This window comes from Rhincodon typus, chromosome 9, assembly GCF_021869965.1.
Source record: "Rhincodon typus isolate 14 chromosome 9, sRhiTyp1.1, whole genome shotgun sequence".
NCBI lineage: Eukaryota > Metazoa > Chordata > Chondrichthyes > Orectolobiformes > Rhincodontidae > Rhincodon > Rhincodon typus.
Window position 1 is genome coordinate 66,966,484 of NC_063340.1, and position 24,355 is coordinate 66,990,838.

The window sequence follows — 24,355 nt, forward strand, 5'->3', positions numbered from 1 at the left end:
AATGTCTTTACTTCCTCAGGAGGCTAAGGAAATTCAGCATGCCCATACAGAGTCTTACCAATTTTTATAGATACACCCTAGAAGTCATCCAAGGTGGCGGCGGAGTAGGATGCTCCAACCGGAGCTCCTCCGCTCCTTCTGCTTTTTCTCGTTTCCTTATTTTATCCCCTTTTCTCCCCCACTTTTTGAGGTTGTCCTGGCCTGGTCTCTCAGTGGGTCCTGGCCTGGTCTCTTGGCTCGGTAAGGGGAGATCCGAGAGGTGGCAGTTTCAGCAGCAGCAACGGTATCTGCAGCAGTGGGGAGAACAGATAGCTGAGGTCTCCCCAGAGAGCAAGATAAGCAGAGGACTCAAAGACTGCTGAACTTTTAACTTATTCCTTTATTTTCCTAGTTTAAACTACATAAGATTTTAGTGTAAATTAGTATCTATTTCTTTATTTTTCTACTATTCTATCAAGTAACGCTTAACTTTTTAACTCTTAGTTTCTCTTATTACCATGAACTTAATTCTTTTTGTACATAGGTACCTGGCCAACATTACATACTGTTCCCTGAACTCCTGTACTTGAGTACATGTGACAATAAAATCGAAAATCTAAAAAGAAATCTAGAAAGCATTCTACCTGGATGCATCACAGCGTGGTTTTGCAACTGTTCTTCCCAAGACCCAAAGAAACTACAGAGAGTCGTGAACACAGCTCAGTCCATCACGCAAATCAGCCATCCATCTATCGACGCCATCTATACTTCCCGTGCCTCGGGAAAGAAACCAACATAATCAAAGACCCTTCCCATCTAGACAATACTCTCTTCCACCCTCTTCCATTGAGCCGAAGATAAAGAAGTTTGTATACACATATGAATAGATTCAAAAACAGCTTCTTCCCTGCTGTTATTAAACTTCTCAATGGACCTCTCAAATTTTAAATTTAACTTTGATCTCACTCTCTGCACACCTTTCTGCAGCCACAACATTCTATTCTTCACTTTGTTTTTTTATGTGCTTTGAATGGTATGATCTGCATGTACTGCACGCGAAACAGAACTTTTCACAGTACCGAGACACGTGTGACAATAATACATCAAAAGTTTCCACTTTCATTTCTTTCAAAATCTTCAGACACATCTCATCCGGTCCTGGTCAATTTTAAGTACCAAAGGTCTATCCAACACTTAAATAAAACAAAGAGCTGCAGATGTTGAAGCAAAAATTTGAAATTGCTGGGAGAAACTCAGCAGGTCTTCCAGAATCGTTCTCAAGGAGGATCACTGGAGTTGACAGATTAGCTGTTTTCTCTCCATAGGTGCTGCCAGACCTGAGTTTCTCCAGAATTATCTGGTATTGTTTTTATCCAACATTTCTTAGCAATTTTGATTCCTTCTCGTGACAGAGTTTCCTCCTCAGTCATTATGGACTGGCTAGCATCTCCCTCTTTGGCAAAAACAGATGCAAAGTATTCATTTAACACCTCAGCCATGCGTCCTGCTTCCCAGTGTGAATCTCCTATTTAGTCCCTAATCAGACCTAATCTTCCTTTAGCCACTCTTCTACTATTTATACGCCTGTAGCAGACATTAGAACAGCCCTTTATGTTGACTGCCAGTCTTTTCTTATAATTCCGCCAATTAATTTTTCTCACTTTGGATTGCTGCATGTTAATTCTCCATCATCATCCCGGATCTTATGGTACAACGATCAGTGTATCCTAAATGCTCCCCCTAATGACACTGGATCCACTTGGCCTGTCTCATTTCCGAGAACCACATCCAACAGTGCATTCTTTCTTGTTGAAGTGGATGCATCCCACTGTGGGAAGGTCTTCTGCATGCCAATACAGAACACTTGAACCTCACTGTCCCCTACACTACAAGTTTCCCAGTCTAGGTTTTGGGAAATTGAAGTCTCCCATTACAAACAGTCTATAATGTTGGCATCTCTTTGCAATTTCCCTGTAGATTTATTCTTCTAAATCCTTTCTTCAATACTGCAATTCTCTCCTTAACCAATACAGCCAGCCTTCCTCCTTTCCTTCCTGCTCTATTTTTTCAGAACACGCTGTGCACAAATATTTAGTACACAGTCTTCATCTTCCTTAAGCCAGGTCTCTGTTAATCACCGTAATGAATACACTTATACTTGATCACACAAGAACGCCCATAAGCCACTGCACAAGTATCCCTCCTCTAATCAGAGAAATACAGAGACACACAAAAAATGGATGCAAAAGTACATCAGATCAGTACATTTTTGTGTGATACAGCAAAAAAGAATAGCATTTCTTGGTATAATTCCTGAATTTTTTTTCCCAACTCATTCACGGGGTGTGGGTGCCACTGGCTCAGCCAGCATCTGACTGTCTCTATTTGCCTGTAAGAGGGTAATGATGACCTGCCTTTTAAAACTGTAGTCCTTGTGGTGTAGATATATTCACAAAGCAGTTAAGGAGCAACGTTCCACAATTTTGACTCAGTGGTGACGAAGGAATAGCAATTAGGGTCGTGTCTGCCTTGCAAGGAAACCAACAGGTTATCTTCTGATGTGGACCTCCGTGGTGGAGATCACAAGTTTGGAAGATGCTGTCAAAGGAGACTTGTGCATTGCTGCACTGCATCACATACATGATATACACTGCAGCCAATGGTGTGTCAGTGAAAAATGTGACTGTTGCTAGGTGGGGTGTCAACAAAGTAGGTTGCTGTGCATTGGATAAAGTCAAACTTCAGTCAATGGAAAGCATTCCATCATATTATTGACTTTGCCTTGTAAACGGTGAACAGACTCAGGAGTCAGGGGGTGACTTACACATCGCAGAATTCCTAGCCTCTGAACTGTTCTTGTTGCTTATGTGGCAGGTGTATTTCAGCTCTTGGTCAATGGTAATCCCCCCAGAACGTTAATAGTAACAATTCAATGCCATTGAACATTAAGGACAATAACTGAATTCTCTCGAAGATTGTGATTTGCCTGGATCTTATTTGGCATCCAGTGTTACTTGCTAATTATCAGTCCAAACCAAACTGCTGTCCAGCTCTTGCTGCATTTGGACATGGACTGCTTCATATCAGAGGAGTCACAAATGGAACTTCATGAATTAATCAGTGAACATTCCCACATCTGATAGAGGAAGACAATTGATGACGCAGCTGAAGACAGCCGGCTTGGGATACTACTCTGAGGAACGCTTACAATGATATCTTGTGGCTGAGATGACTGACCTCCGACAATCATAATCACCATCCTCAGTGCTGCATTAAACCACCAATACCACACCGCACCTCCCCCCGCCCCGCCCCCGCCCCTGCCCCCACCCCTCACCCAAACCGATTGGCTGAAGATTAATCCAAACGTTCCTGCCTTTTCTTGTGCACCAATGTACTGGGCTTCCCTACCATCATGGGTGGGACATTTGTAGAAACTCTTTCTCTACTGACATTATTTAATTTTTCTCCATCTTATTGTGATGTTCTTTATCTTTTGGAAAGAGACGAAAACGCAGTTGATGAGAATTTTCAAAGACTTTGGTAAACTGGCTAGCAAGGTTAGATCACATGGTATCCAGGGACAGCTAGCCATTTGGATAAAAAATTAGCTCAAAGGTAGGAGACAGAGGGCGATGGTAGAGGGTTGCTTCTCAGACTGGAGGCCTGTGATCCGCAGTGTGCCAGAATGATCGGTGCTGGGTCTGCTGCTTTTTGTCATTTACATAAATGAATTGGAGGGGAATATAGGAAGCATGGTTGGTAAGTTTGTAGACAACGCCAAAATTGGCACTGCAGTAGACAGTGAAGCACGTTATTTCAGGGTACAATGGGACCCTAGTTAGATGGGTGGAGGAGTAGCAGATGGTGGTGAATTTAGATAATATGAGGCGTTGCATTTTGGTAAGGCAAATCAGGGCAGCACTTATACATTTAATACTAAGGTCCTGGGGAGTGTTGCTAAGCAAGAAACCTTGGGGTGCACATTCGTAGTTCCTTGAAGGTGGAGTCACAGGTAGACAGGGTAGCGAAAAAGGCATTTGGTATACTTTGCCTATATTGGTCAGTCCATTAACTATAGCATTCGGGATGTCGTGTTGCTGTTGTACAGGACACTGGTTAGGCCACTTTTGGAATGCTGCGTTCAATTCTGGTCTCCCTCCTATAGGAATAATGTTGTTCAACTTGAAACAGTGCAGAAAAGACTTAGAATGACGTTGCCAGGGTTGAAGAATTTGAACTATAGGGAGAGGGTGAATAGGCTGGGGCTATTTGGCTTGGGCTGATAATTAGCAAGTAACACTGATGCCAAGTAAGATCCAGGCAAATCACCATCTTCAAGAGAGAATTCACCGTCAGAGACTGAGGGGTGACCTTATAGAGGTTTATAAAATCATGAGGGACATGGATAGGGTGAATAGCCAAGGTCTTTTTCCCAGGGTAAGGGAGTCCAAAATTAGAGGGCAAAGGTTTCAGGTGAGAGGGGAAAGGGACCCAAGGGGCAACTTTTTCCACGCAAAGGGTGGTGCATGTATGGAATGAGCTACCAGAGGAAGTGGTGGACATTGGTACAATTTCAACATTTAAGAAGGCATCTGGATAGGTACATGCATAGAAAAAGTTTAGAGGGATATGGGCCAAACACAGGCAAATAAGACTAATTCAGTTTAGGAAAACTGGTCGAAATGGAATGAGTTGGTCCAAAGGGCCTGTTTCCAAGCTGTATAACTGTATGATTCTCTCAGTTACATTGATAGTGTAACTACCAATGCCTTGAGCAGTAGCACACTTATTCATGCAGCTCATTGGGTATCAAATAAACACAGCTTTTCTATTCCGGATGTTTGAATACGAGTACTAGCCACAATAGTTGAGTGGACTAACTGTTATTTGGGTTGCAATTCTCATTGTTCAGGTTTTCTGCAATGTCTTCTTTCAATCAATCAATCAAGTTCACGCTAAATCAAAACAGCATAAAAATTGAAGCTATTACTTACTAACTAAAACTGACTAAATTCACTTGGTGTTATGGGAAAGATTTCAGAAGTAGTTTCCTGCATTATGGCATGCAAATGCAATCTCAGTAAACAAAGTTCCAGTTTTCAATGAATTATAATTTCAGCCAACTTTGGTCTTTAGCATTGTGATCAAGAGAAAAAGTGAGATCATTTCTGTTTCTTTGATTTCCTCTGTGAAAGAAATGGCAATTTTTCAGGTAAGACAGAACTCAAAAGCACCCAGCAAGTTCAAGATTTTACTTAGTTTGTGGCTTTTGTCCCCACTTTTAATGTTAAGATCATAAAATTATGATTTTTGTTGAATCCGTGTAGGTTTAGTACAACACCACAGTTGGACTTTAAGATGTTTTAATTTTGTTGTACCTACACATTTTTTCCAGTTCAAAATGGATTATCACTCGGATGCAGCAATAATCTCAACATAGTCAAACATCTGAGTTTGGCACCAAAACAATGCAAAAAAATTGAAGTGAAATTCTGCGCTTAAGGTGAATGGTGATTTATGAAACATTTCTCCATTTTTACCTCAATCTTGAACAATGCCAAACTAGGTACAGCAATGGATAGGTGTCAACGGGGTGCAACTTGCAACATACTCAATTGGTAGCACACTCAACGTGAGCTTGTGGATTAAAGACCCTCTTTGGGATTTGAGCGCAAAAATCTAAAGAGACACTGTTTAGACAGTAAATCAAGTGTGCACTCCTCCTCTAGATATCCTATTTAACAGTTATCCCTCAAATCAACATTACAACTGATTATGTGGTCATTATCACATATATGGGTGCTTGCTGCAAGTTGACTGCCACGTTTTGTACACTACAACAGTGAACACACTCGAAAATATATAATCAACCGACTGTAAATCATAGGTACAGAGCACAAAGAAATCAAAACCAAAATTTGTTTCAATATTCACAACCCACCAAAAAAGATCATTTAATGCACCAGACTGTAGTATTTCATTTCTCACATTAGCCATCTTACTTCTGAGCAAACTTTCTAATTTGACTCAATTAGACAATTATGCATTGTGGATTCATGGCTAATTGTAAGTGACCTGAAACTATGCTTACATGTATTATCACTATTGCAACAATGGAGACAGTCTACCATAGATTAAACCCAGGATCTAGAATGAGCAACAACACTAAGGTACAGACCTCAATCTGTTGTGATATATAAAATACCTGAAATGATTGGGCTTCAGTTTTACTACTTGAAGTGACTGCTGACAAACTTTATAAACAAGATAAGCTAAGAGGTCTAACTTTATGAAAATATCACCTTTTGCATTTGACAGATTTTACAACACAGTGCAATAGTCTTAAAAATCTCATTTGAACAAAGCATTAAGGAAATGTCATTTGGATGTGCTCAGGGCCCTTTGCTTTTGAGCCCAACGTTTTGTAACAGAATTATGGTTCTGCATTTTCTAATCTCAAGATCTTCAAAGGGTATTTGACAGTGTCCCTCAATTATTCCTTTCTTATTTGAAGATATTGACTTGCACAATGATCAATTCCTAAATGTTTATTACAATACCTAATAGATAATGTGTCAGGGGAGATACAAAACTTTGAAAGGCTGCTAATTATTCCATGGTATGGGGTGTCACAACAATCATGATGCTGTTTTCATCTACATTTTTCAGAAGTAGTCAATGAATAACTATTAAAAACAAGTGTCCTGGCTGATTTTCTTTCTACTTCTGTACGATTTTACTGAAATTTTTGTCCAATTGAGATTAACTAACACAGCAGACTAAAGATCAGTCTGGGAGTTCAATCACACACAAGTTGGGGCCCATATTATTGCCATTGAGGCAATGTAATGCCAACATGGCAAGACTGACATGATGATGGATTGGAGAAATTGGGTTAGAATTCTCTTGAGTTTCAAAGAACAAGATGTGATCCCACAATCTTATAAAATACATTAACGGCTATACAGGGTAGATACAGATATGCTGTTCCCCAGGTTGAGAAGTCTAGAATCATGGAAAACAATTTCAAAATAACTGAGAGATAGTAAGAACTGCCGATGCTGGAGTCTGAGATAACATGGTGTGGAGCTGGATGAACACAGCAGGCCAGGCAGCATCAGAGGAGCAGGAAAGCTGTTGTTTCAGGTCTGGACCCTTCTTCAGAAATAAGGGAGGGGAAGGGGGCTCTGAAATAGAGAGATGGGGTGGTGATGATAGAAGGTGGATAGAGGAGCAGATAGGTGGAGAGAAGACGGACAGGTAAAGGAGGCGGGGACGAACCCCATACAGGTGCGTCTAGCTGGGGAGTTGGGATGGGGGTTGGTCAGTGAGGTGGGAGGAGCAGATAGGTGGGAGAAAAGACGACAGGTCAAGGAGGCGGGGATGAGAGGGGCTGGTCTTGGGATGAGGTCGAGGGTTGGGAGATTTTGAAGCTTGTAAAGTCCATATTGAGACCATTGGGCTGCAGGGTTTACAGGCAGAATATGGGGTGCTGTTCCTCCAGCCTTCGGGTACCATCGTTGTGGCACTGGAGGAAGCCCAGGATGGACATGTCGTCCAGGGAGTGGGAGGGGGAGGTGAAGTAGTTTGTGACTGGGAGGTGTTGTCGTTTGTCACGAACCAAGCGTAGGTGCTCCACAAAGCGGTCTCCGAGCCTCCACTTGGTTTCCTTTATGTAGAGGAAGCCACATCGGGAACAGCGGATACAATATACCACATTAGCGGATGTGCAGGTGAACATCTGTTTAATGTGGAAGGTTTTCTTGGCGCCTGGGATGGAGGGCTCGGGGGAGGGGTAGGGGCAGGTGTAGCACCTCCTGCGGTTGCAGGGAGAAATGCCAGGGATGGTGGGGCTAGTAGGGTGTGTGGAGCAGATGAGGGAGTCGCAGGGAGAGCGGTCCCTCCGGAAGGCCGATATGGGTGGGGAGGGAAATATATCCTTGGTAATGGGGTCAGATTGCAGGTGGCGGAAGTGGCGGAGAGTGATGCATTGAATCCAAGGTTGATGGAGTGATACGTGAGGACAAGGGGAATTCTGTCTTTGTTGTTATTGCGGGGAGGGAGCTTGAGGGGTGAGGTGCGGGAAACGCAAGAGATGCAGTCGAGGGCGTTTTCGACCGCTGTGGAGGGGAAATTGAGGTCCTTGAAAAACGAGGACATCTGGGATGTCCGGGAGTGAAACGCTTGACCTTGGGAGCAGATGCGGCGGAGGCAAAGGAATTGGGAATGGGGATAGCATTCTTGCAGGAAGATGGATGAGAGGAGGTGTATTCTAGGTAGCTGTGGGAATCGGTGGGCTTGAAATAGATATCAGTATCTCCTCTGGTAATCACCTGGAAAGTGACAGAGGGGTCCAGGAAGGAGAGAGAGGTATCAGAGATGGTCCACGTAAACTAAAGGTTGGGGTAGAAGGTGTTAGTAAAATGGATGAACTGTTCGAGCTCTTCGTGGAAGCACGAGGCAGCGCTGATACAGTCAATGTAACGCAGGAAGAAGTGGGAGATGAAGTGGGAGATGAAGTGGGAGATGAAGTGGGAGATGGTGCCAGTGTAGCTGCTGAAGAGGGACTGTTCCACATATCCTACAAAGGGGCAGGCATAGCTTGGGCCCATGCGGGTACCCATGGCCACCCCTTTCGTCCGCAGGAAGTGGGAGGAGTTCCCCACCTTCAAAATAACTGACCCTTCTGTTCTGAAGAAAGGTCACTGGAGTCAAAACATTAACTCTGTTTTTTTCTCCACAGATGCTGCCTGACCTGAGTTTTTCCAGCAATTTATGATTTTATTTATAAAATAAAATATATTCAATATTAGTATGTTAGCTTACTGTTCGGTATCCTAGACAAGAGATAACTTAAACAGGTTTAAAAATCATAAATGTAGCAGATTTAACCAACCTTCAGTTTTGCTTAACACTTTGGAGAAACAGACAGCCTTTAACTTTTAACCTGTAAATTAGGCCAAAAATTTTAAAAAATTCTATCAATACGTTACATCAGTAAACCCAGTTTCGAATTACCTTATGGTGTTCTGCATTGATTAAAAAGCCTGATACATATTGCATACAGGTACGAATTAGTAACAAAACCAAGAGAGTTATCAGTGAAAGAACATATGGGGTTAATCACAAAATATTGAATTTACTTGGCTTTGAATCAGAAATACTGAGCAACAACACCATGCACATTATAGCAGTTAAATGTGGAACCCCATTTTCTTTCAACAGTGGACATCAGTAATTCAATCCATATCACATCAAAACGCAAGATGGTTAATTCAAAACAATTCATAACAAAATACAGTATATTAACTACCTTGTGTAAGCAGGTGTCCACCACCCAGTTGCAGACTTTCTCAAGGTCATCCGTTATCTCTAGTCTAGATCTAGCGAACTCACAGAGCTCCTCATTGGACATCACATCCCAAATGCCATCACATGCCAGTATAATAAACTCATCTTCTTCTGCTCTAAGAATCTCATATACTTCAGGCTCTGGAGATACCAGCTGCTCTGTTGGCCCCTTCCCATCGACACACTTGTAATCATAGTCCCCTAGTGCTCGTGACACAGCTAGTGACCCATTAACTCGCTGTATCATTACACTGCCCCCTGCATTCTGGATCCGCTCTTTCTCCCTTGGGTTGCAAGGCTTATGATCCTGTGTTGAAAAGCAAAGTTGTGCGTTTCTGTACAGAACAGCTCTTGAATCGCCACAGTTGATAAAGTATGTGTGCTCTGGGGAGATCAGGACTGCTACAGCTGTCGACCCACTCCTGTCCATGCCATTTCTCAGCTCTGAAAAATTACGCATGTACTCATCAATTTTCAAAAATCCAGTTCTGATACCACTCTTGACATGTTCTATGGTAGGTTCAATGGGGTACCCAGACACATTTGTGCCTCTGAAGTCTTCATTACTTGTTATATGTTCAAGTAAGTGCTTTGAGCAGTAGTTTGCCACACGAGAGCCTGCATGACCATCATATACTGCGAAGAAGGACCATGTGTCCAAACCTTGAGGAATGCCAACAATGGCTGTGTGAGCATCTTCCATCTCCACTCTCCAACCCTGCATGCTGCTAAGGCCATAACGCAAGTCATTCCCTGCACCATGTGCATTATGTTTCTCTGTTTTTGGTTTATCCAAAAATGCACCCATTTTGCACTTTCCTGAAAGAAAACAAGAGACACACAAATAACGAGTTATTTGGAACATAAAAATCATGAACAAAATGCTTCAATTGGGAAAATACAGCATAGGACCAAAGGTAAAAAGATTTGTATTTAACCTGACTTCATTGCCTGTGTAAGCATATGCTAATATTTGTTTTCTGGTATAATAATAAAAAAGCAACTGAAAATGTTTCCACGTAAAACACAATCGAATGCAATTTCCCAATTTCCAAACTTCTCCTTACGATGAAGCAGAAATCCATTTGTAAATTTGAAGTCACTATAGAATAAGTTACGAAGTAATTGCTACGCTCACAAGTTTTCAAATAAATTTCCATGGCAAAAAGTGAACATTTATAAGATCACAGAATCTCAAACACATGAATAACAAACTGGAATAAACCAACAAGGACTCAATTTTGAGAGAGTGAGAAAAAAAAAAAATCAGCATTGCTTGCGAATTTAATATTTCTGAGGCTTGTGTAAATCTTGACCGCATAGTTGGCAGGGAAGCTAACAATATGTAATAATTATTTTTGCACATACAGAGCAACGATCTTTTAAAGAGCATTTCCTTTAGAATTCTTGAAAATGTTTTTACCTGATTCTGGATCACGGTGAAAAACAAGTTAAATATTTTGATGTAACTGCCTGAAAAGCCCAAGTCGCTCAGTCATTGTATTAACATATTTGAATCTTAAATTGATGAAATGTTAAGTGATTGGCTTCATTTCATTGAATGAGTTCAAATGTCTTAACTCTACATAGCCAGTTCCTGCTATGAGGCCAATAACAGTATTCTAATCAGAACTACAATAAATAACGTTCCTCTGTGATGTGATTTATCATGTCCACACGTTTAAAGTTCCACTTTTCTTCTGTCTTATAAAATGGAGCATATTGCCATACGGTCAGACAAATTGCCACACAAACTTCAAATTATTAGTGTAGAACTTCCTCTGAATTCAATACTATACTAGAAGACTTACAGGAATAAACTTGAGATCCATAACTATATCTCTAATTCTTTGTAAACATCTACCTAAGTAGTGTAAAATAAAGTACTGTGGATGCTGGAGATCTGAAACAAACAATAACAGAAATTGCTGGAGAAACTCAGGTCTGGCAGTGTCCGTAGAAAGGGGTCACAGGACTCGAAATGTTAACTCTGTTTCTCTCCACTGACGCTGCCAGATATACTGCATTTCTACATCAGTAGTATAACATGATACCTAGTAAGGAAGACAACTGATCTAAACTAATTGTGAATGACAAAACCATTGTGATTCAATAGGACAACATGTAAGTTGTAATGTTAATATCTGAAAATGTCAGCTCTCAAGTGCTAGAAACTGATTCAAAATTTGACTAACATTAGTAATTTTGTAAAATCTAAAACATGGATTGATAAATTGATATGACCCCTGTGCACACTCATTGTGGAAGGAGCAAATCCATTATATATGTGGCCTCCTCCTAAGGTCCTCACTAACACAAATGCATATCTCAAGTCAATTTGATTCACTCCACAAGGTATCAAGGAACAGTTGAAGACACTTGATACTACAAAGGCAAAAGGATCTGACAACATTCCAGCAATATACTGAAGAACCGTGCTCAGAACAAGCGATGCTGGAGCCAGACTGTTACAGTACAGTGATAACACTAGCACTGGCCCGACAATGTGGACAGTTTCCCAGTTTACATCCTGACTACAAAACCAGGACAAAACCAACCAGCCTATAACCATCCTATCAGTATATTCATGATCCAAATGACAGAACAGATCTTCAACACCGGTATCAAGCAGCACTGCCTCTAACTAATCCACAAAATCCACACATGATGCTCAGTTTGGGTTCCGAGGCAACTTGGCTCTTAGGTCATGACAGCCTTGGTACAAACATGGACAGAAGTACTGAACTCCAGCGGTGAGATGAACGTGACTGCCCTTGACATCAAGACATGATTAGTACACCATGGCATCAAGGAGCCCTAGCAAAATTGCAGTCAATGAGAACCGGGGGTAAACATGCCACTTGTTGGATTCAAACCTAGTACAAAGAAAATGGTCGCTGTTGTTGGAGATCATCTCAGTTCCAGACCCCTCTGCAAGTGCTCTTCAGGGTACTGTCCTTGTCAAAATCATCTTCAACGGCTTCATCAACAACCTTCTCATAACTGTTGTGCCAAGCATGGGGATACCTACTGATGATCGCACAATGTTCAGCATCGTTTGCAGCTGCTCAGATACTGAAGCAATCCATGCCCAAAAGTAGCATGGCGTGGACAACTTTCAAGCCTAGGTTTGTAAGTGACAAGTGACACAAGTGCCAGTTAACAGCCACTGCCAACAAGAGAGAATGCAACCCTCTTCCCCTTAACATTCAGCGGCATTTCAATTGCGTAATCTCCCACTAACAACAGCCAGGAGTTTACCTGTGACAGAAATTGAAATGGATCAGACAAATACTGTGGTTACTAGAGCAGGACAGAGGCTGAGGACTCTGCAGCAAGTAACTCACCTGACTTCCCAAAGCTAGTCCCTTGGCTAAAATGGCAGAACTTGCCCAGACAGGTGCAGCTGCAACAACATTCAAAGCTTGCCACCACCTAGGAGAAAGCAACCACTTGAGCAGCACCTCAACCACCACCTTCTATGTTCACTCCCTCCACCAGTGTACAGTGACAGCATTATGTACCAAGTACAAGATATGCTGCAGTAACTCACCAAAGTACATTCCAGGCCTGTAATCTACCACTGTACCATCTGGAAGAAGAGAAGTAGATACATAGGACACCACAATGTGCAAGTTCCCTTCAAGCCACACACCACCCTGACTTCGAATTAAATCACCATATGTTGTCACCGTGTCAAATTCCGAGAACTCCCTTCCAATAGCACAGAGTATATCTACACCACAACTACAGCAGATCACTAACTTCATAGGCAATTATGCAATAATTGCTTACCTAGCCTATAACTCCCAAACTATGCACAAATGATGATTTGTCATCAAATCTAACAATCTGAATTAGTAACGGACAACTCATTTTATTTCCTTTGCTAATGCAGATATAATGTGAACCATTGTTACATCAGAATTAAACCGCACAAAGTAGCATCTCAAATAGCTTCATATTCAAATAGTTTGCAAGACTCTGATGAAGCTGAAGTTGAGCTCCTCAGCTTAGTCATTTTGCTTTTTATGTTTTGTAAAATAGAGACTGACTAATTTAGAAGAAAAAAAATTATAGCTACTTAGTGAAGGCCTCAGTTCTTAATCGCCCTTTCTCAAACATTAGTACAGTTTAGAAATTTTTTAAAAACTACATACGACTGATGTGAGTGTTTTGACAGAATGGTTATAACCACTTCACTTAAAATTAGCATAGTCTAAGCAACTGAATTCTCGTACCTATCTTTCAGGAAATTTCCAGCTCCATCCTTCACCTACTGAAACAGCAGTCAGGCACATCTATAAAAGCACCTCTGACAACATAACCTTGCAGTATGCTCTGAATTGTCCTTTGCCATCCATAATTCAGCACTGTACTGCCAGCTGCTAAGCTATTTCTACCATTTCTAAAACTATGATCCAGCCCCAAACATTAATAAATTTGAAGTATTTTCAAGAATTATTTATACTGGCAAATTTAACTTGTAAAGATATACCTCTTCCCTTCCTTCTCATGCCTCACTTGAGAACTTCAAGTAGTTTAGCCTGATAATACAATGCAGCACTAACAAGACTGACTCCGATGTTAAATCAAAGATCCATCTGCGTGTTCAAGTGAAGATAAAAAATTCCCAGGGTACTTTTCCACAACACAACGTTTAGGAAGTTTTCCTTGTGAGACATATTCCAGACAATTAACACCTCAAACAAAAAAACCGACTAGGTATTTATTTTGCATGCTGCTGAGGAATTTACGATGTACAAAACAATTTCAAAAGTGGTACAAAGGCTCTAAAAGACTTCGGGGCATCGCACGGATGTAGAACTTCAAGTACTTTATCCAACAGTTCCTTCTTCCAACCACAAGAGGAACAGCAAATCATTGATGAACTGCAGCAAATCAGCAAAACATCTGAAGAATCAACAGGGGCAAAACAAGTTGACTACTCGTACCAAAGATTAATTAAAGATGCAGTGACTGCTTGATGATGCTTTCACTGAGAACACAGAAGTGAAGAACAATGCATTGAATTTCCACCCAACCATTACATCTACATACATAACGTTACTTCAATTCAGTGGTATCCTTTCAAATCCATACTTTTGCAGCAATAGATTGATACTTGATAAGTAAAGGCATGAAAGGTTATGGTTAGATGGAAATATTGAGTAATCATATCAGTCATTGTGAGGAGCCAAATGGCCTACTCTTGCACCTAATTCACATATTCTCATGTTCTACTGCAAGTCCCAATTTTGTGGACAGCCCCAACTTGAAAATTCATGATTTATACAATGCTTTCATTCTGATTAAATTTTATCAGCTAAGCAACTCTATACTATTGGTTTACAAACACAATTTTCTAATCCATTTAAATTGAAATAATGAGAACTAATTTAAAAACTGCAAATGAAAACAATCTGCTTGATGCAACTACCATCAGTATCCACTATTTGTTCAGCTAACTTACTACTTTCAGAACTCTCTCTTGCGAATTATTAGGGCACTGTAAGTAACTAGCGAGGGCACTACTGTTTGCTTGGATTTATTCTGACATAAACAAGCTAACAACCTGCTTATTTGAAACTGAAAATAAAACAAATGAAGTACTTTACTTTCATCAACACCAACCCCGACCCCATGATTATATTTTCTTCATCGGTCTAATTTCTCATCTAGCCTGCCATCTCACCCCTACTTCCTTTGGTTGCTCCCAGATTCATATTTTTGACATTTATTTCATATTTGATCTCTTTTCTTACCACTCCCCACTAAACACGAACTAACCACCTATTTCGAGATTTTTTCAATGTATAATTCTGGCTCCTAACACGATTTGGGTTCAACGTCCCAAGATTAACAAAAACAAATAAGACAACACAGTGCAAACGAACCGCGTAAAAAAATCGGCGAGACACTCGTCCACTGTTTCTTCAGGGTTGAAGTAACGCGCTCGACCCTTAACGACTGGTTAAGGCGCAGGAAAGGCCCAGGCTTTAAGCAGGGCCTAGGTCGTCATTTCCCGCTCGGTCGCTGCCATTTCACCGCGGTCCTAGCGCCCGACAAGTAACAAAGTCGAACACTTTTTTTCAAAATGCGACTTCACAAGAAGTTGCAATATAAGTCAGTTACACTGTCATAAGATATGAACTAAGTATCCTCAACTAGTTTAAGACATGCCCTCGCCCTTTCCATCCCTAACCGTCCTGTTCCCCACTGCAAGTCAAGAGCACATCTGACCTCCGTCGGGGGCTTTGGGATAAAAAAAATCACGCCCCAAGTATATAATACAGTTCAATTCAAAAGGAAATGTCACTAAACACCAAAATGTCGTGCAAGCTACTTCCATGAACGGGGAAGACGCTTCTGAGACTATCAACCGTAAAATCTCGAGCACGATATTCTCACTGGCAATCTCCCGAATTCCACTTCGTAGAATACCTAATTTGCCTTTCTTCTTTATACCGTGTATCATGTAACATAATGTTCACTAATGAGCCGATTGCAGCAAAAGCCCAACTAAAAGAACCATTCATCAGAACAGCAAAATGAGTTTATGTACGTTGGTCATCCGCGTCAATGCCATCTTAAAAGCAAAAAACGTGCAGTACTAAACTGTGCAGCATCACTGCCACATCAAATGTGCACTAAGATTTTCGAAGTCTCTCTTCTTTTTGTACTCTCAAGTCAGATTTCAATTTTTTGGCGAAGCTTGCAGAGCATACGTTATAATTTGAAGTTGTGTACATTTTCTTGAAATAGAAATACAAGATGCATGTAACTCAGCAAACTATGCTCGAAAACGTCTTAGGTACATGTTTTTACGACAAACCAACTGTTTCAAATACATGAATTGAGTGTGTTTTATCCAAGTGATTTGCTTCCTAAATTACAAAACATTTCACAAAAGTTTCAATTTTTTTGTCCATTTCATGCCAAAGATGGTGGCAGCACAATAGGCTCATCCACACTGTCCACTTTTTTCTCTTTTCCCTTTTCTTTACTCGTTTTCCTCTTTTTTTAAGTTTGTTTTTCCCTACTTTCTTACCTTCCAAAGAAACCTCAGTTGTGGAGGCAGTGGCAGCAATGGCATTGCAGCTTCATCAGGTCTGGAGCATGGTAATGGCTGAGGCCTGCTACAGAACTTCGACACTGGAGATTGAGCCCAACGACGGATGAGTGAGCTCAACGCAGCATTGAGAGAGGTTGCCTGGTATCTGTGGCGGCAGCAAGTGCAGGCAGTCAAAAGTCTTCACAGAGAGCAGGCCAAACTGAAGGAGATTGAGCCCTCATAGGAAGTGCAAGTCCAGCATGGCTAAGTACTTAGCAAAGACTGCTGAACTTTTAACTTAATTTCTTTATTTTTGTACTAAGAAGGACTGCAATATTTAACTTTGTACCTAAAATTTTATGCTGAAGTACCTTTGTACCTAAGATTATGACGGAAATGGAGACACTCTGTACACTTTTCACTATATTCATATTCTGTACTTGAAGACAAGTGACAATAAAATCTAATTCTCAATTCTAATACTTCATTTCTCTTAACCTCAAAGAAGCAAACACTGCATACATACACCATATTTTTAAAAAAGAACTGAACGTCAGAAGTTATACCCACTTCAAAAAATACCAGATAAGTATTTCCCATTATTACTAATTGCAATACAGATGTACTTGCCTCTCCATCTTAGATTTCCAATAATCCAATACGTTTACAGCTGTAATACTGGATTACAAATTAGATACGAAATACAGGTTCATCGTCTTAACTAAGTTCTATAAATGTTCATCAGCTTTATTTTAACAGGTAAATGAAAAAATAAAGGCATAGTAATTTACAAAATAGAAATTTAAAGAGCACCAGCAAACTAAATAGGGAAACTGAATACAGTAATTAAAACTGAAGACAAAAGGCAGGATAACATCGACAGATATTGAACTCTGCAAAGTTGGTTGAAGGAACAAAGGAACTAACCCTAACTATTCAAAAATAACGTTATGGCAATCACCATTCAACCTGTGGAGCATTCCCTGCAATTCCATATGATCAGGGGTGATCAAACAACATTTTTTACCCTACCTGTATCCATAACCCTGTATGGTAATCAGAAATCCCGCAATCTCTACCTTAAACTAAAAAACCCACCTCTGTAGTAGAGAATTCCAATAGTTCAAAACCCTTTCAAATAAAATAATTTCTTAAGCTGGAATTAAGCAGCATGCCCCTTAAAATTAAAATTCTAGACTTAACAAGCACAGGAAACATTTTACCTGCAGCTTTCCTGTCTATCCCTTTAAGTAATTTGTAGGTTTTGATAAGATCATCTTTCCTTCTTTGAAACTCAAGAGAACACAAACCCAATTTGCTCAGTCTCTCCTAGTAGGACAGTCCCACCATCCCAGGAAAAAACTTGGTGAACTTCTGTTGCACTGACTCGACAGCAATTACTTCTTTCCCCTAGATAAGCAGACCAAAACTGTATACAGTCCTCAAGGTGCTGTCTTCCAAGATCATATACAACGGAAGCAAGACTCGAGTACTCCTGTACTCAAAACCTCTCGCAATAAGGCTAACATTCCATAAGCCTTCCTAACACCTTGCTGCATCTGCATATTAGACTTCTGCAATTTGTCAACATGGGCACCTAGGTCCCTGTGTGCATCTGTACTTTCGAACCTCTTACCATTTAAGTAACATTCTACATAACTACTTCTGCTACCAAAATTGATATGTCATATTTTGCCACATGCTATTCCATCTGTCATGTTCTAGCCCATTCACTAATTCTGTCCAAATCCTCCTGAAGCCATTTTACATCATCTTCAAAACACACATTCCAACTAACCTTTGTACCATCAGTAAATTTGGAAGTATTTAATTTGGTCCCCACCTCAAAACCACTGAGTTATATTTTGAACAGCTAGGGCCCCAAGTACTGATCACAGCCGTGCTGGCCACAGTCTGCCAGTGCAAGAATGACCCATTTATTTCTACTGGTTTGTGTCTGTTAGCCCATCTTTGATCCATACCAGTATATGCCCTCCAAACGCATGTGTCTAATTTTTCTAACCAGCTTCCCGTGGGGAATTTCATCAAAAGACTTCTGAAAATTTAAGTCTACATCCATCAATTCTACTTCATCAAATTTGAAAGTAACATCTTCAAAAAAAATTTGATGAATTTTGTCAAACACTATTTCCCATCCACAAACTCATACTGACTTTGCCAATCAGATCATCAACCAGGTGTCTATACCATCCTTTATAATAAATTCTAGCCTTTTCCTGACTACTGATAAAAGACCATCAGGTCTGTGTTACCTGTTTTAATCTCTCATTTCCTTCTTAAATTGTGGCGACATTTGCTATCTTCCAATGCACAGGAACCTTTCCAGTATCTGCAGAAGTTTAGAAGATAATCAATGCAGAAAAGACGCCTATTGGTACCTCCTTCAAAGTTCTGGGATGAAGAACATCAGGTCTTGAGGTTTCATCAGCTGTTAGCCCCACTACAATCTCTAGTACAATCTTATTCACGCTAATTTTCTTCAACTCCTCTCCCTAGCCACTTGGATCTCTAGTTCTGGGAGATTTCTGATATCTTCCTCAATGGAAACAAAAACAAAGTAATCATTTAGCTTCTCTGTTGTTTCTCAGTTCCCCATTAAAAATTTTCCTGACACTGCCTGACCCACATTCATTTTAGCCCAATGTTTCCTTTTTATATACCTATCGAAGTTTTGACAATCTGTTTTCATTTTAGTAGAGTGCATTCATATTCCGTTCTCCCTTTCCTGATCTTTCTTGGCCCTCCTTTGCAGTATTCTTAAAAACCTCCCAATCCTCAGAATTACTGCTACTGCTGGCAACTTTGTAGTCCTTTTTTCTTTTCCTCTTATACAATCCTGAACTCAGTTCGCCACAGTTGACTAACCATTTTTCAGTTTATGTACCTTGAAGGAATGTACAATTGCTTTAAGTTATAATTACAGACTATCCATTGTCTCAGTACATTCATGCCTTTTAAAGTATTTTCCCCAGTCTCCCTCAGTCAACTGATGCTTCATGCCTTCATAATTTTGTTTTTTCAATTTTAAACACCCTTGATCAGACTGAACTACCTCACTTTCAAATATAATGTGAAAGTTCACCATATTGTGATCACAGATCTCTGGTTGTCCTTCACAAGGCTGTTAATTAGCCCTTATTATATAATATTTGAATTAAAATAGCATGTCCTCTAGTAAGCTCCTCAGCACACTCCTCCAGAAAATCATCCTTCACAGCTTCAGTTTACCCAGTCTATATACTGATTGAAGTCATCCACGATAACTGTGTTGTTCATGCTACATGCTTCTCTCATCTCCTCATTAATACTATGCCCCACAATACTATTACAATTTGGTGGCCTATAAATAACGCTAACCCATATCTGCTGTCCCCTACCATTTCTCAGTTTCACTTAAACATATTTCACACATTGTCCATTACTAGTGTACTGATCCCATTCCTTATTATCAGTACAACTCCACCTCCTTTTCTTTCCTGTTTATTGTTCATAAGCATCAAATTTCTTGAAAATCCAGCTCCTGGTCATGGTCACCATGCAAGCATGTTTCCATTGTGGCAATGAGATCATATCCAAGTATCTCTTTTGTGCCTAAAGATCATCTATCTTGTTGAAAATGCTGCATGCATTCAAATAGAATGCCTTTAACTTTGTCTTTTAACATCATTCCACTTTCAAAGCATACTCTATGTTTTGCTTTGTTTCTCCTATCTTCTGGTCTTCTCTAACACATTTTTGTCAAGCAAGGGCATAATTAACAAATAGACTGCAAAAGAATACATTAAGGAAATAAAGGAAACAAAGGTAAGACTCATGTTAAGGATACAGTACAGACCAAATAGCAAGAATGATTTTGCAGGCAAATATATGGAATAATCAAAATAAAACACTAAAGTAATCTGCCAAGAGTAAGTCTGAAAGGTGAGTAATTTTTACAATATTTACCGAAGTGGTGAGTGGCCCAACATACAATAAACCCAACAAGGACAGGGATAGTGTCTCTTTTGCTCGACTCAGGAATAAGAAATGGACGAGAGCTGACAAGTGAAACAAGCACAGAAGAGGGAATAATGATCACAAAATCATAAAGGGTTTTGGTAATAATTAAGGATATACAGGTAAACCTAAGAAATATATAACAGAACAAGGTACTATGAAGAAATGAGGATATAAATAAACTGAAGAAAAAGAAATTGGAGAAAAGCTAGATGAACAGCAAACAATATTTAGAAGTGACAGAGTTAATCTGAAGAAAAAGCCTTAAAATAAAGTACATAAACAAAAAATAAGTCAGATGAAAATGAGACGAACATTAAACACCCCGTTACTGAAAGAAGTCATCAAGTTTTTATACACTTATAACAAAAATGAAATGATAGATAGGGATAGGGCCGCTAAAGGATGAGCAAGATAAACACTGAAAGGATACTACTAAACTGGCAAAGATAAAGAGTAGATATTTTGCTTCAGTTTTCACTGGGGAGACCAAGTGAATTGACAACAGTCGAGATAGAAGGGAAAAAATACTACGCAAATTTGAAACAAAATGCAAATCCACAGACCAAGTCATTTGACTTGCTGATGCTCAAAGAAACTAGGAATGAGACTGTAGCAGCACAAACATCCATACATAAAAATTCAACAGAAAAAAAGAATAGTGCCAGAGGATGGGCAGATAGCAAATACAGTGCCTTTTTGAGACATAGGCAGATCTAATTCAGCAAACACTTATTTTAAAAATCCATTAATAAGTCAAAGAAGCATTTAGAAGAAATTTCTTTCTACAAAAGTTTGAGAATGTGAAATTCTCAGCTACTGACCTGGTTAAGACAGTACTGACAGAAAGGGAGGCTTGATGTAAACAGAAGAGAGAAGGAAAAGGAATATGCTGATAGTGTGGGATGGACTAATTAGAATGTAAGGCTTGTGTGCTATATAAACAATGGCACTGATCAGTTGGGTCAAGTGACGTTTTGTATGTAGAATCTACAGAACAATTGGATAATTAAACATTGGATTGCAAAATTTCTAGTTCACTGTTATTTACATTGATTTATTCAAATTACATAAAGTGTTTGAAATATCGGTAATATACATACACTTGTCACCACAGACAAAACATTACCAATAATGACAAAAGGTCACTAACTGAAAACATTAACTTTCCTTCCTGTTTCTACAGGAATGGATACTACTGCCTGACCAGCTTAATATTTCCAGAATATTCCATTCTTACTTCAAAATTCCAATATCTGAAATATTTTGCTTTTTATTTCATTTTTAATTTCTGGCTTTTCATTTCCTGTTTCTTGAAGTTGCTTGTTAGAAGCAAAACTGATTTTGCAAAGATGACAACATATTATTAAAAATAATTTGCTTCTTCAACGTAATAAAATATCTGGAAACATTATAAAATATGACACCAAGCCACCCCAGGATGTGTTAAGTTAGATGATATGGTCAAATGCTCAATTAAAAAGATAGATCTTAAGTAGTATGTGAAAAGGAGGAAAGCAAGGTAGACGTGAAGATGTGTAGGGCACGAATTCCAGGGCTTAGGGCTAGGCAACTGAAAGCAAGGCCACCATTGGTCAAATAATAAAACTGGGTATGCTCAAGACAGAAGTCAGAATATACAAGCCCAGATATCCTAGAGAGCAGAGGCTGAAGAAATGACCAAAATCAGGAGTAGTAAAGCCAGGAAGGGACTTGAAAGCAAGAACAAGGATTTTAAAATCAAGTTCGTGTTTGAACAGGAGCAAAAGACAGTGATAACAATATTAATAACTCCAAGTAATTATTGTTCAGGCGAGATCTTTACGAATTAGTCTCATGAAGGCCTGTATCACAGACAGAAGCCTCCAAATAAGCATGTTGGACAGAGTCAATTTCAGAATTTAAACCTTTATTGACCTGATATTGTTCAACTAGCAGGACATTTAAGCAAAACATGAAAACTCAGACTTGTGACAATCCATGCTTTCTGGTTTCTTCACAATTCAATGTTATGTTAGTCCAGCAGTTAGAATTTTCTAGAACTTAAGTCAGGATAAAACTTATTAATTATTATTATTAACAAATTTTTTAAGACACGGATTCTAAGATTTCTAAGATTCTTCACATATTTGCATTACATACCCACTAATTAGAAAAAAAAATCACAAGTTAGAACTTATTCTATTAGAATTCAATTTTTCCAAGAAATACCCTTCACAAAAGTAATAAGGCAGTAAATTAGAAAATAATAGAAGGGTGCATGTTCAGCATGAGGGAAACTCTGCCTTAGTGAGACAGAGGCCTCGTGAACATATATCAGTGATTGGGAGAAAAGAGCATTAAGTAAGGATAAATAATAAAATACACTGACTGGGGAGTTCAGTGAAAGGCCAGAATGAAGTCCTCATGCATTATTTCCTCAGTCTCCAGCATGTGATTTCCAATTTTGGACAGTAGAAGGAGCAGTAAGTGGCATTGTTCAAAACTGCAAATTTTAAATCATTACTGTGAACACTGCATTTATCATCAAAATTATAACATTTACTGGCAGTGCCAACACTTATTGGGAATTGTAGGCTGCACCAATTATTAATTAATAATGATTAATTAAAAATTAGAGAGGTGGCAGGGCAGGTGACGTGTTGCAATTGCAGAACATGGGAGCTTCTTGATATTGATACGAACCACAGCAAATACATCCACAGCAAATGCTGGCAGGTGCAGGAACTACAGCTCAGAGCTATTGAGATGGAGGCTGAGCTGCAGAAACTTCAGCACTGTCAAGGAGGGGCAAGTTAACTGGGCACTTCATTCCAGGAGATGGTCATACCGATTAGGACAAGGGTCTTCTGATTTGGTCAGTGGTCAGGGACATGAGGGTGTGACTATAAATAAGGCAGGTAAGGGATCCATAGGGCTGCAGCACAGGACACCCAGACTTTGCAGCTGTCCAACTGGTTTGAGTTTCTCAACTAATTTGGATGAGAGTTCAGAGTTGATGTGTTAAGTGACCATGGCACTGCAGCACAAGAAGCTACTTGGGAGAGTGATCTTGTAAGAAGTGGGCAACAATAATAAAGGACAATATCATCAAATGATTAATGTTATTCTCTGCAGTGAAGAATGTGATTTCAGATGTCATATTGTTTACCCAGGGCCAAGGTCCAGCTCTGAGCTGGAGAAGAGCTTGTAGTTCAGGTTGTAGACTTGCTCGCCAAGCCGGTGTGTTTGATTGCAGACGTTTTAATCACACTGCTAAGTAACCTCGTCAGAGCGCCTCCGGTGAAGCGTTGGTGTTCTGTCCCACTTGTTTTTTATGTGCCTCAGTTTGCTGGGGTGGTTGGCAACACTTCCGGTTTTGTTTTTCAGTGGTCTGTATATCAAGTCCAGTTCAATGTATTTGTTGATCCATAACATAATATCCATAAACATTGACCTAGCCAAAGACACAATTGCCATACTGCTGGACGAATCAGGAAGACTGACATCCCATGACACCAACAGCATCAACAAGGACAGAACCCTGATACTGCTGAATCTGTGCCTCACAATCCACTTCACCTTCAACGACCATACATTCAAACAAATCAACGGAACGCCAATGGGATCCCCGATATCAGGACTGATAGCAGAAGCGGTCTTGCAAAGATTAGAATGGACAGCGCTCCACGCTAATCAACCCAAACTCTGGGTCCACTGCGTAGATGACACCTTCATGATTATCAAACGCACAAGACCAGAAGAAACCCACCAACACAAGCAATTTCCTCACCAGAATATCCTCACCTTACCCTTCCTAAACGAAATGGTGGAAATAAGGTTAGCAGGGAACTCCAGACCAGCATATACAGAAATACCACCCATACGGACCAGATACTTTATTACTCCAGCAACCACTCCAACACCCATAAACAGAGCTGCATCAGGGCGTTATTCAAATGAGCCACAACA

General features: G+C 39.9%; 1 protein-coding gene across 4 annotated transcripts in view; it reads right to left on the reverse strand.

The window, feature by feature from the left end:
* ppm1ba (protein phosphatase, Mg2+/Mn2+ dependent, 1Ba) overlaps nucleotides 1-24,355 on the reverse strand; it is a 148,986-nt gene that overhangs the window by 65,994 nt on the left and 58,637 nt on the right. The window contains exons 1-3 of one of the 4 annotated variants that reach the window (XM_048600855.1): nucleotides 15,231-15,380; nucleotides 9,296-10,152; nucleotides 195-287 (exon numbers count right to left, since the gene is read on the reverse strand). In XM_048600855.1, coding sequence (XP_048456812.1) covers nucleotides 210-287; nucleotides 9,296-10,141 — 924 coding nt within the window. In that variant the 5' untranslated portion in view covers nucleotides 10,142-10,152; nucleotides 15,231-15,380 and the 3' untranslated portion in view covers nucleotides 195-209. Of the gene's footprint in view, nucleotides 1-194; nucleotides 288-806; nucleotides 818-8,878; nucleotides 8,930-9,295; nucleotides 10,153-15,230; nucleotides 15,381-24,355 lie in introns of those variants that run through there. The other 3 variants (XM_048600858.1, XM_048600856.1, XM_048600857.1) reach the window with 3 other exon arrangements.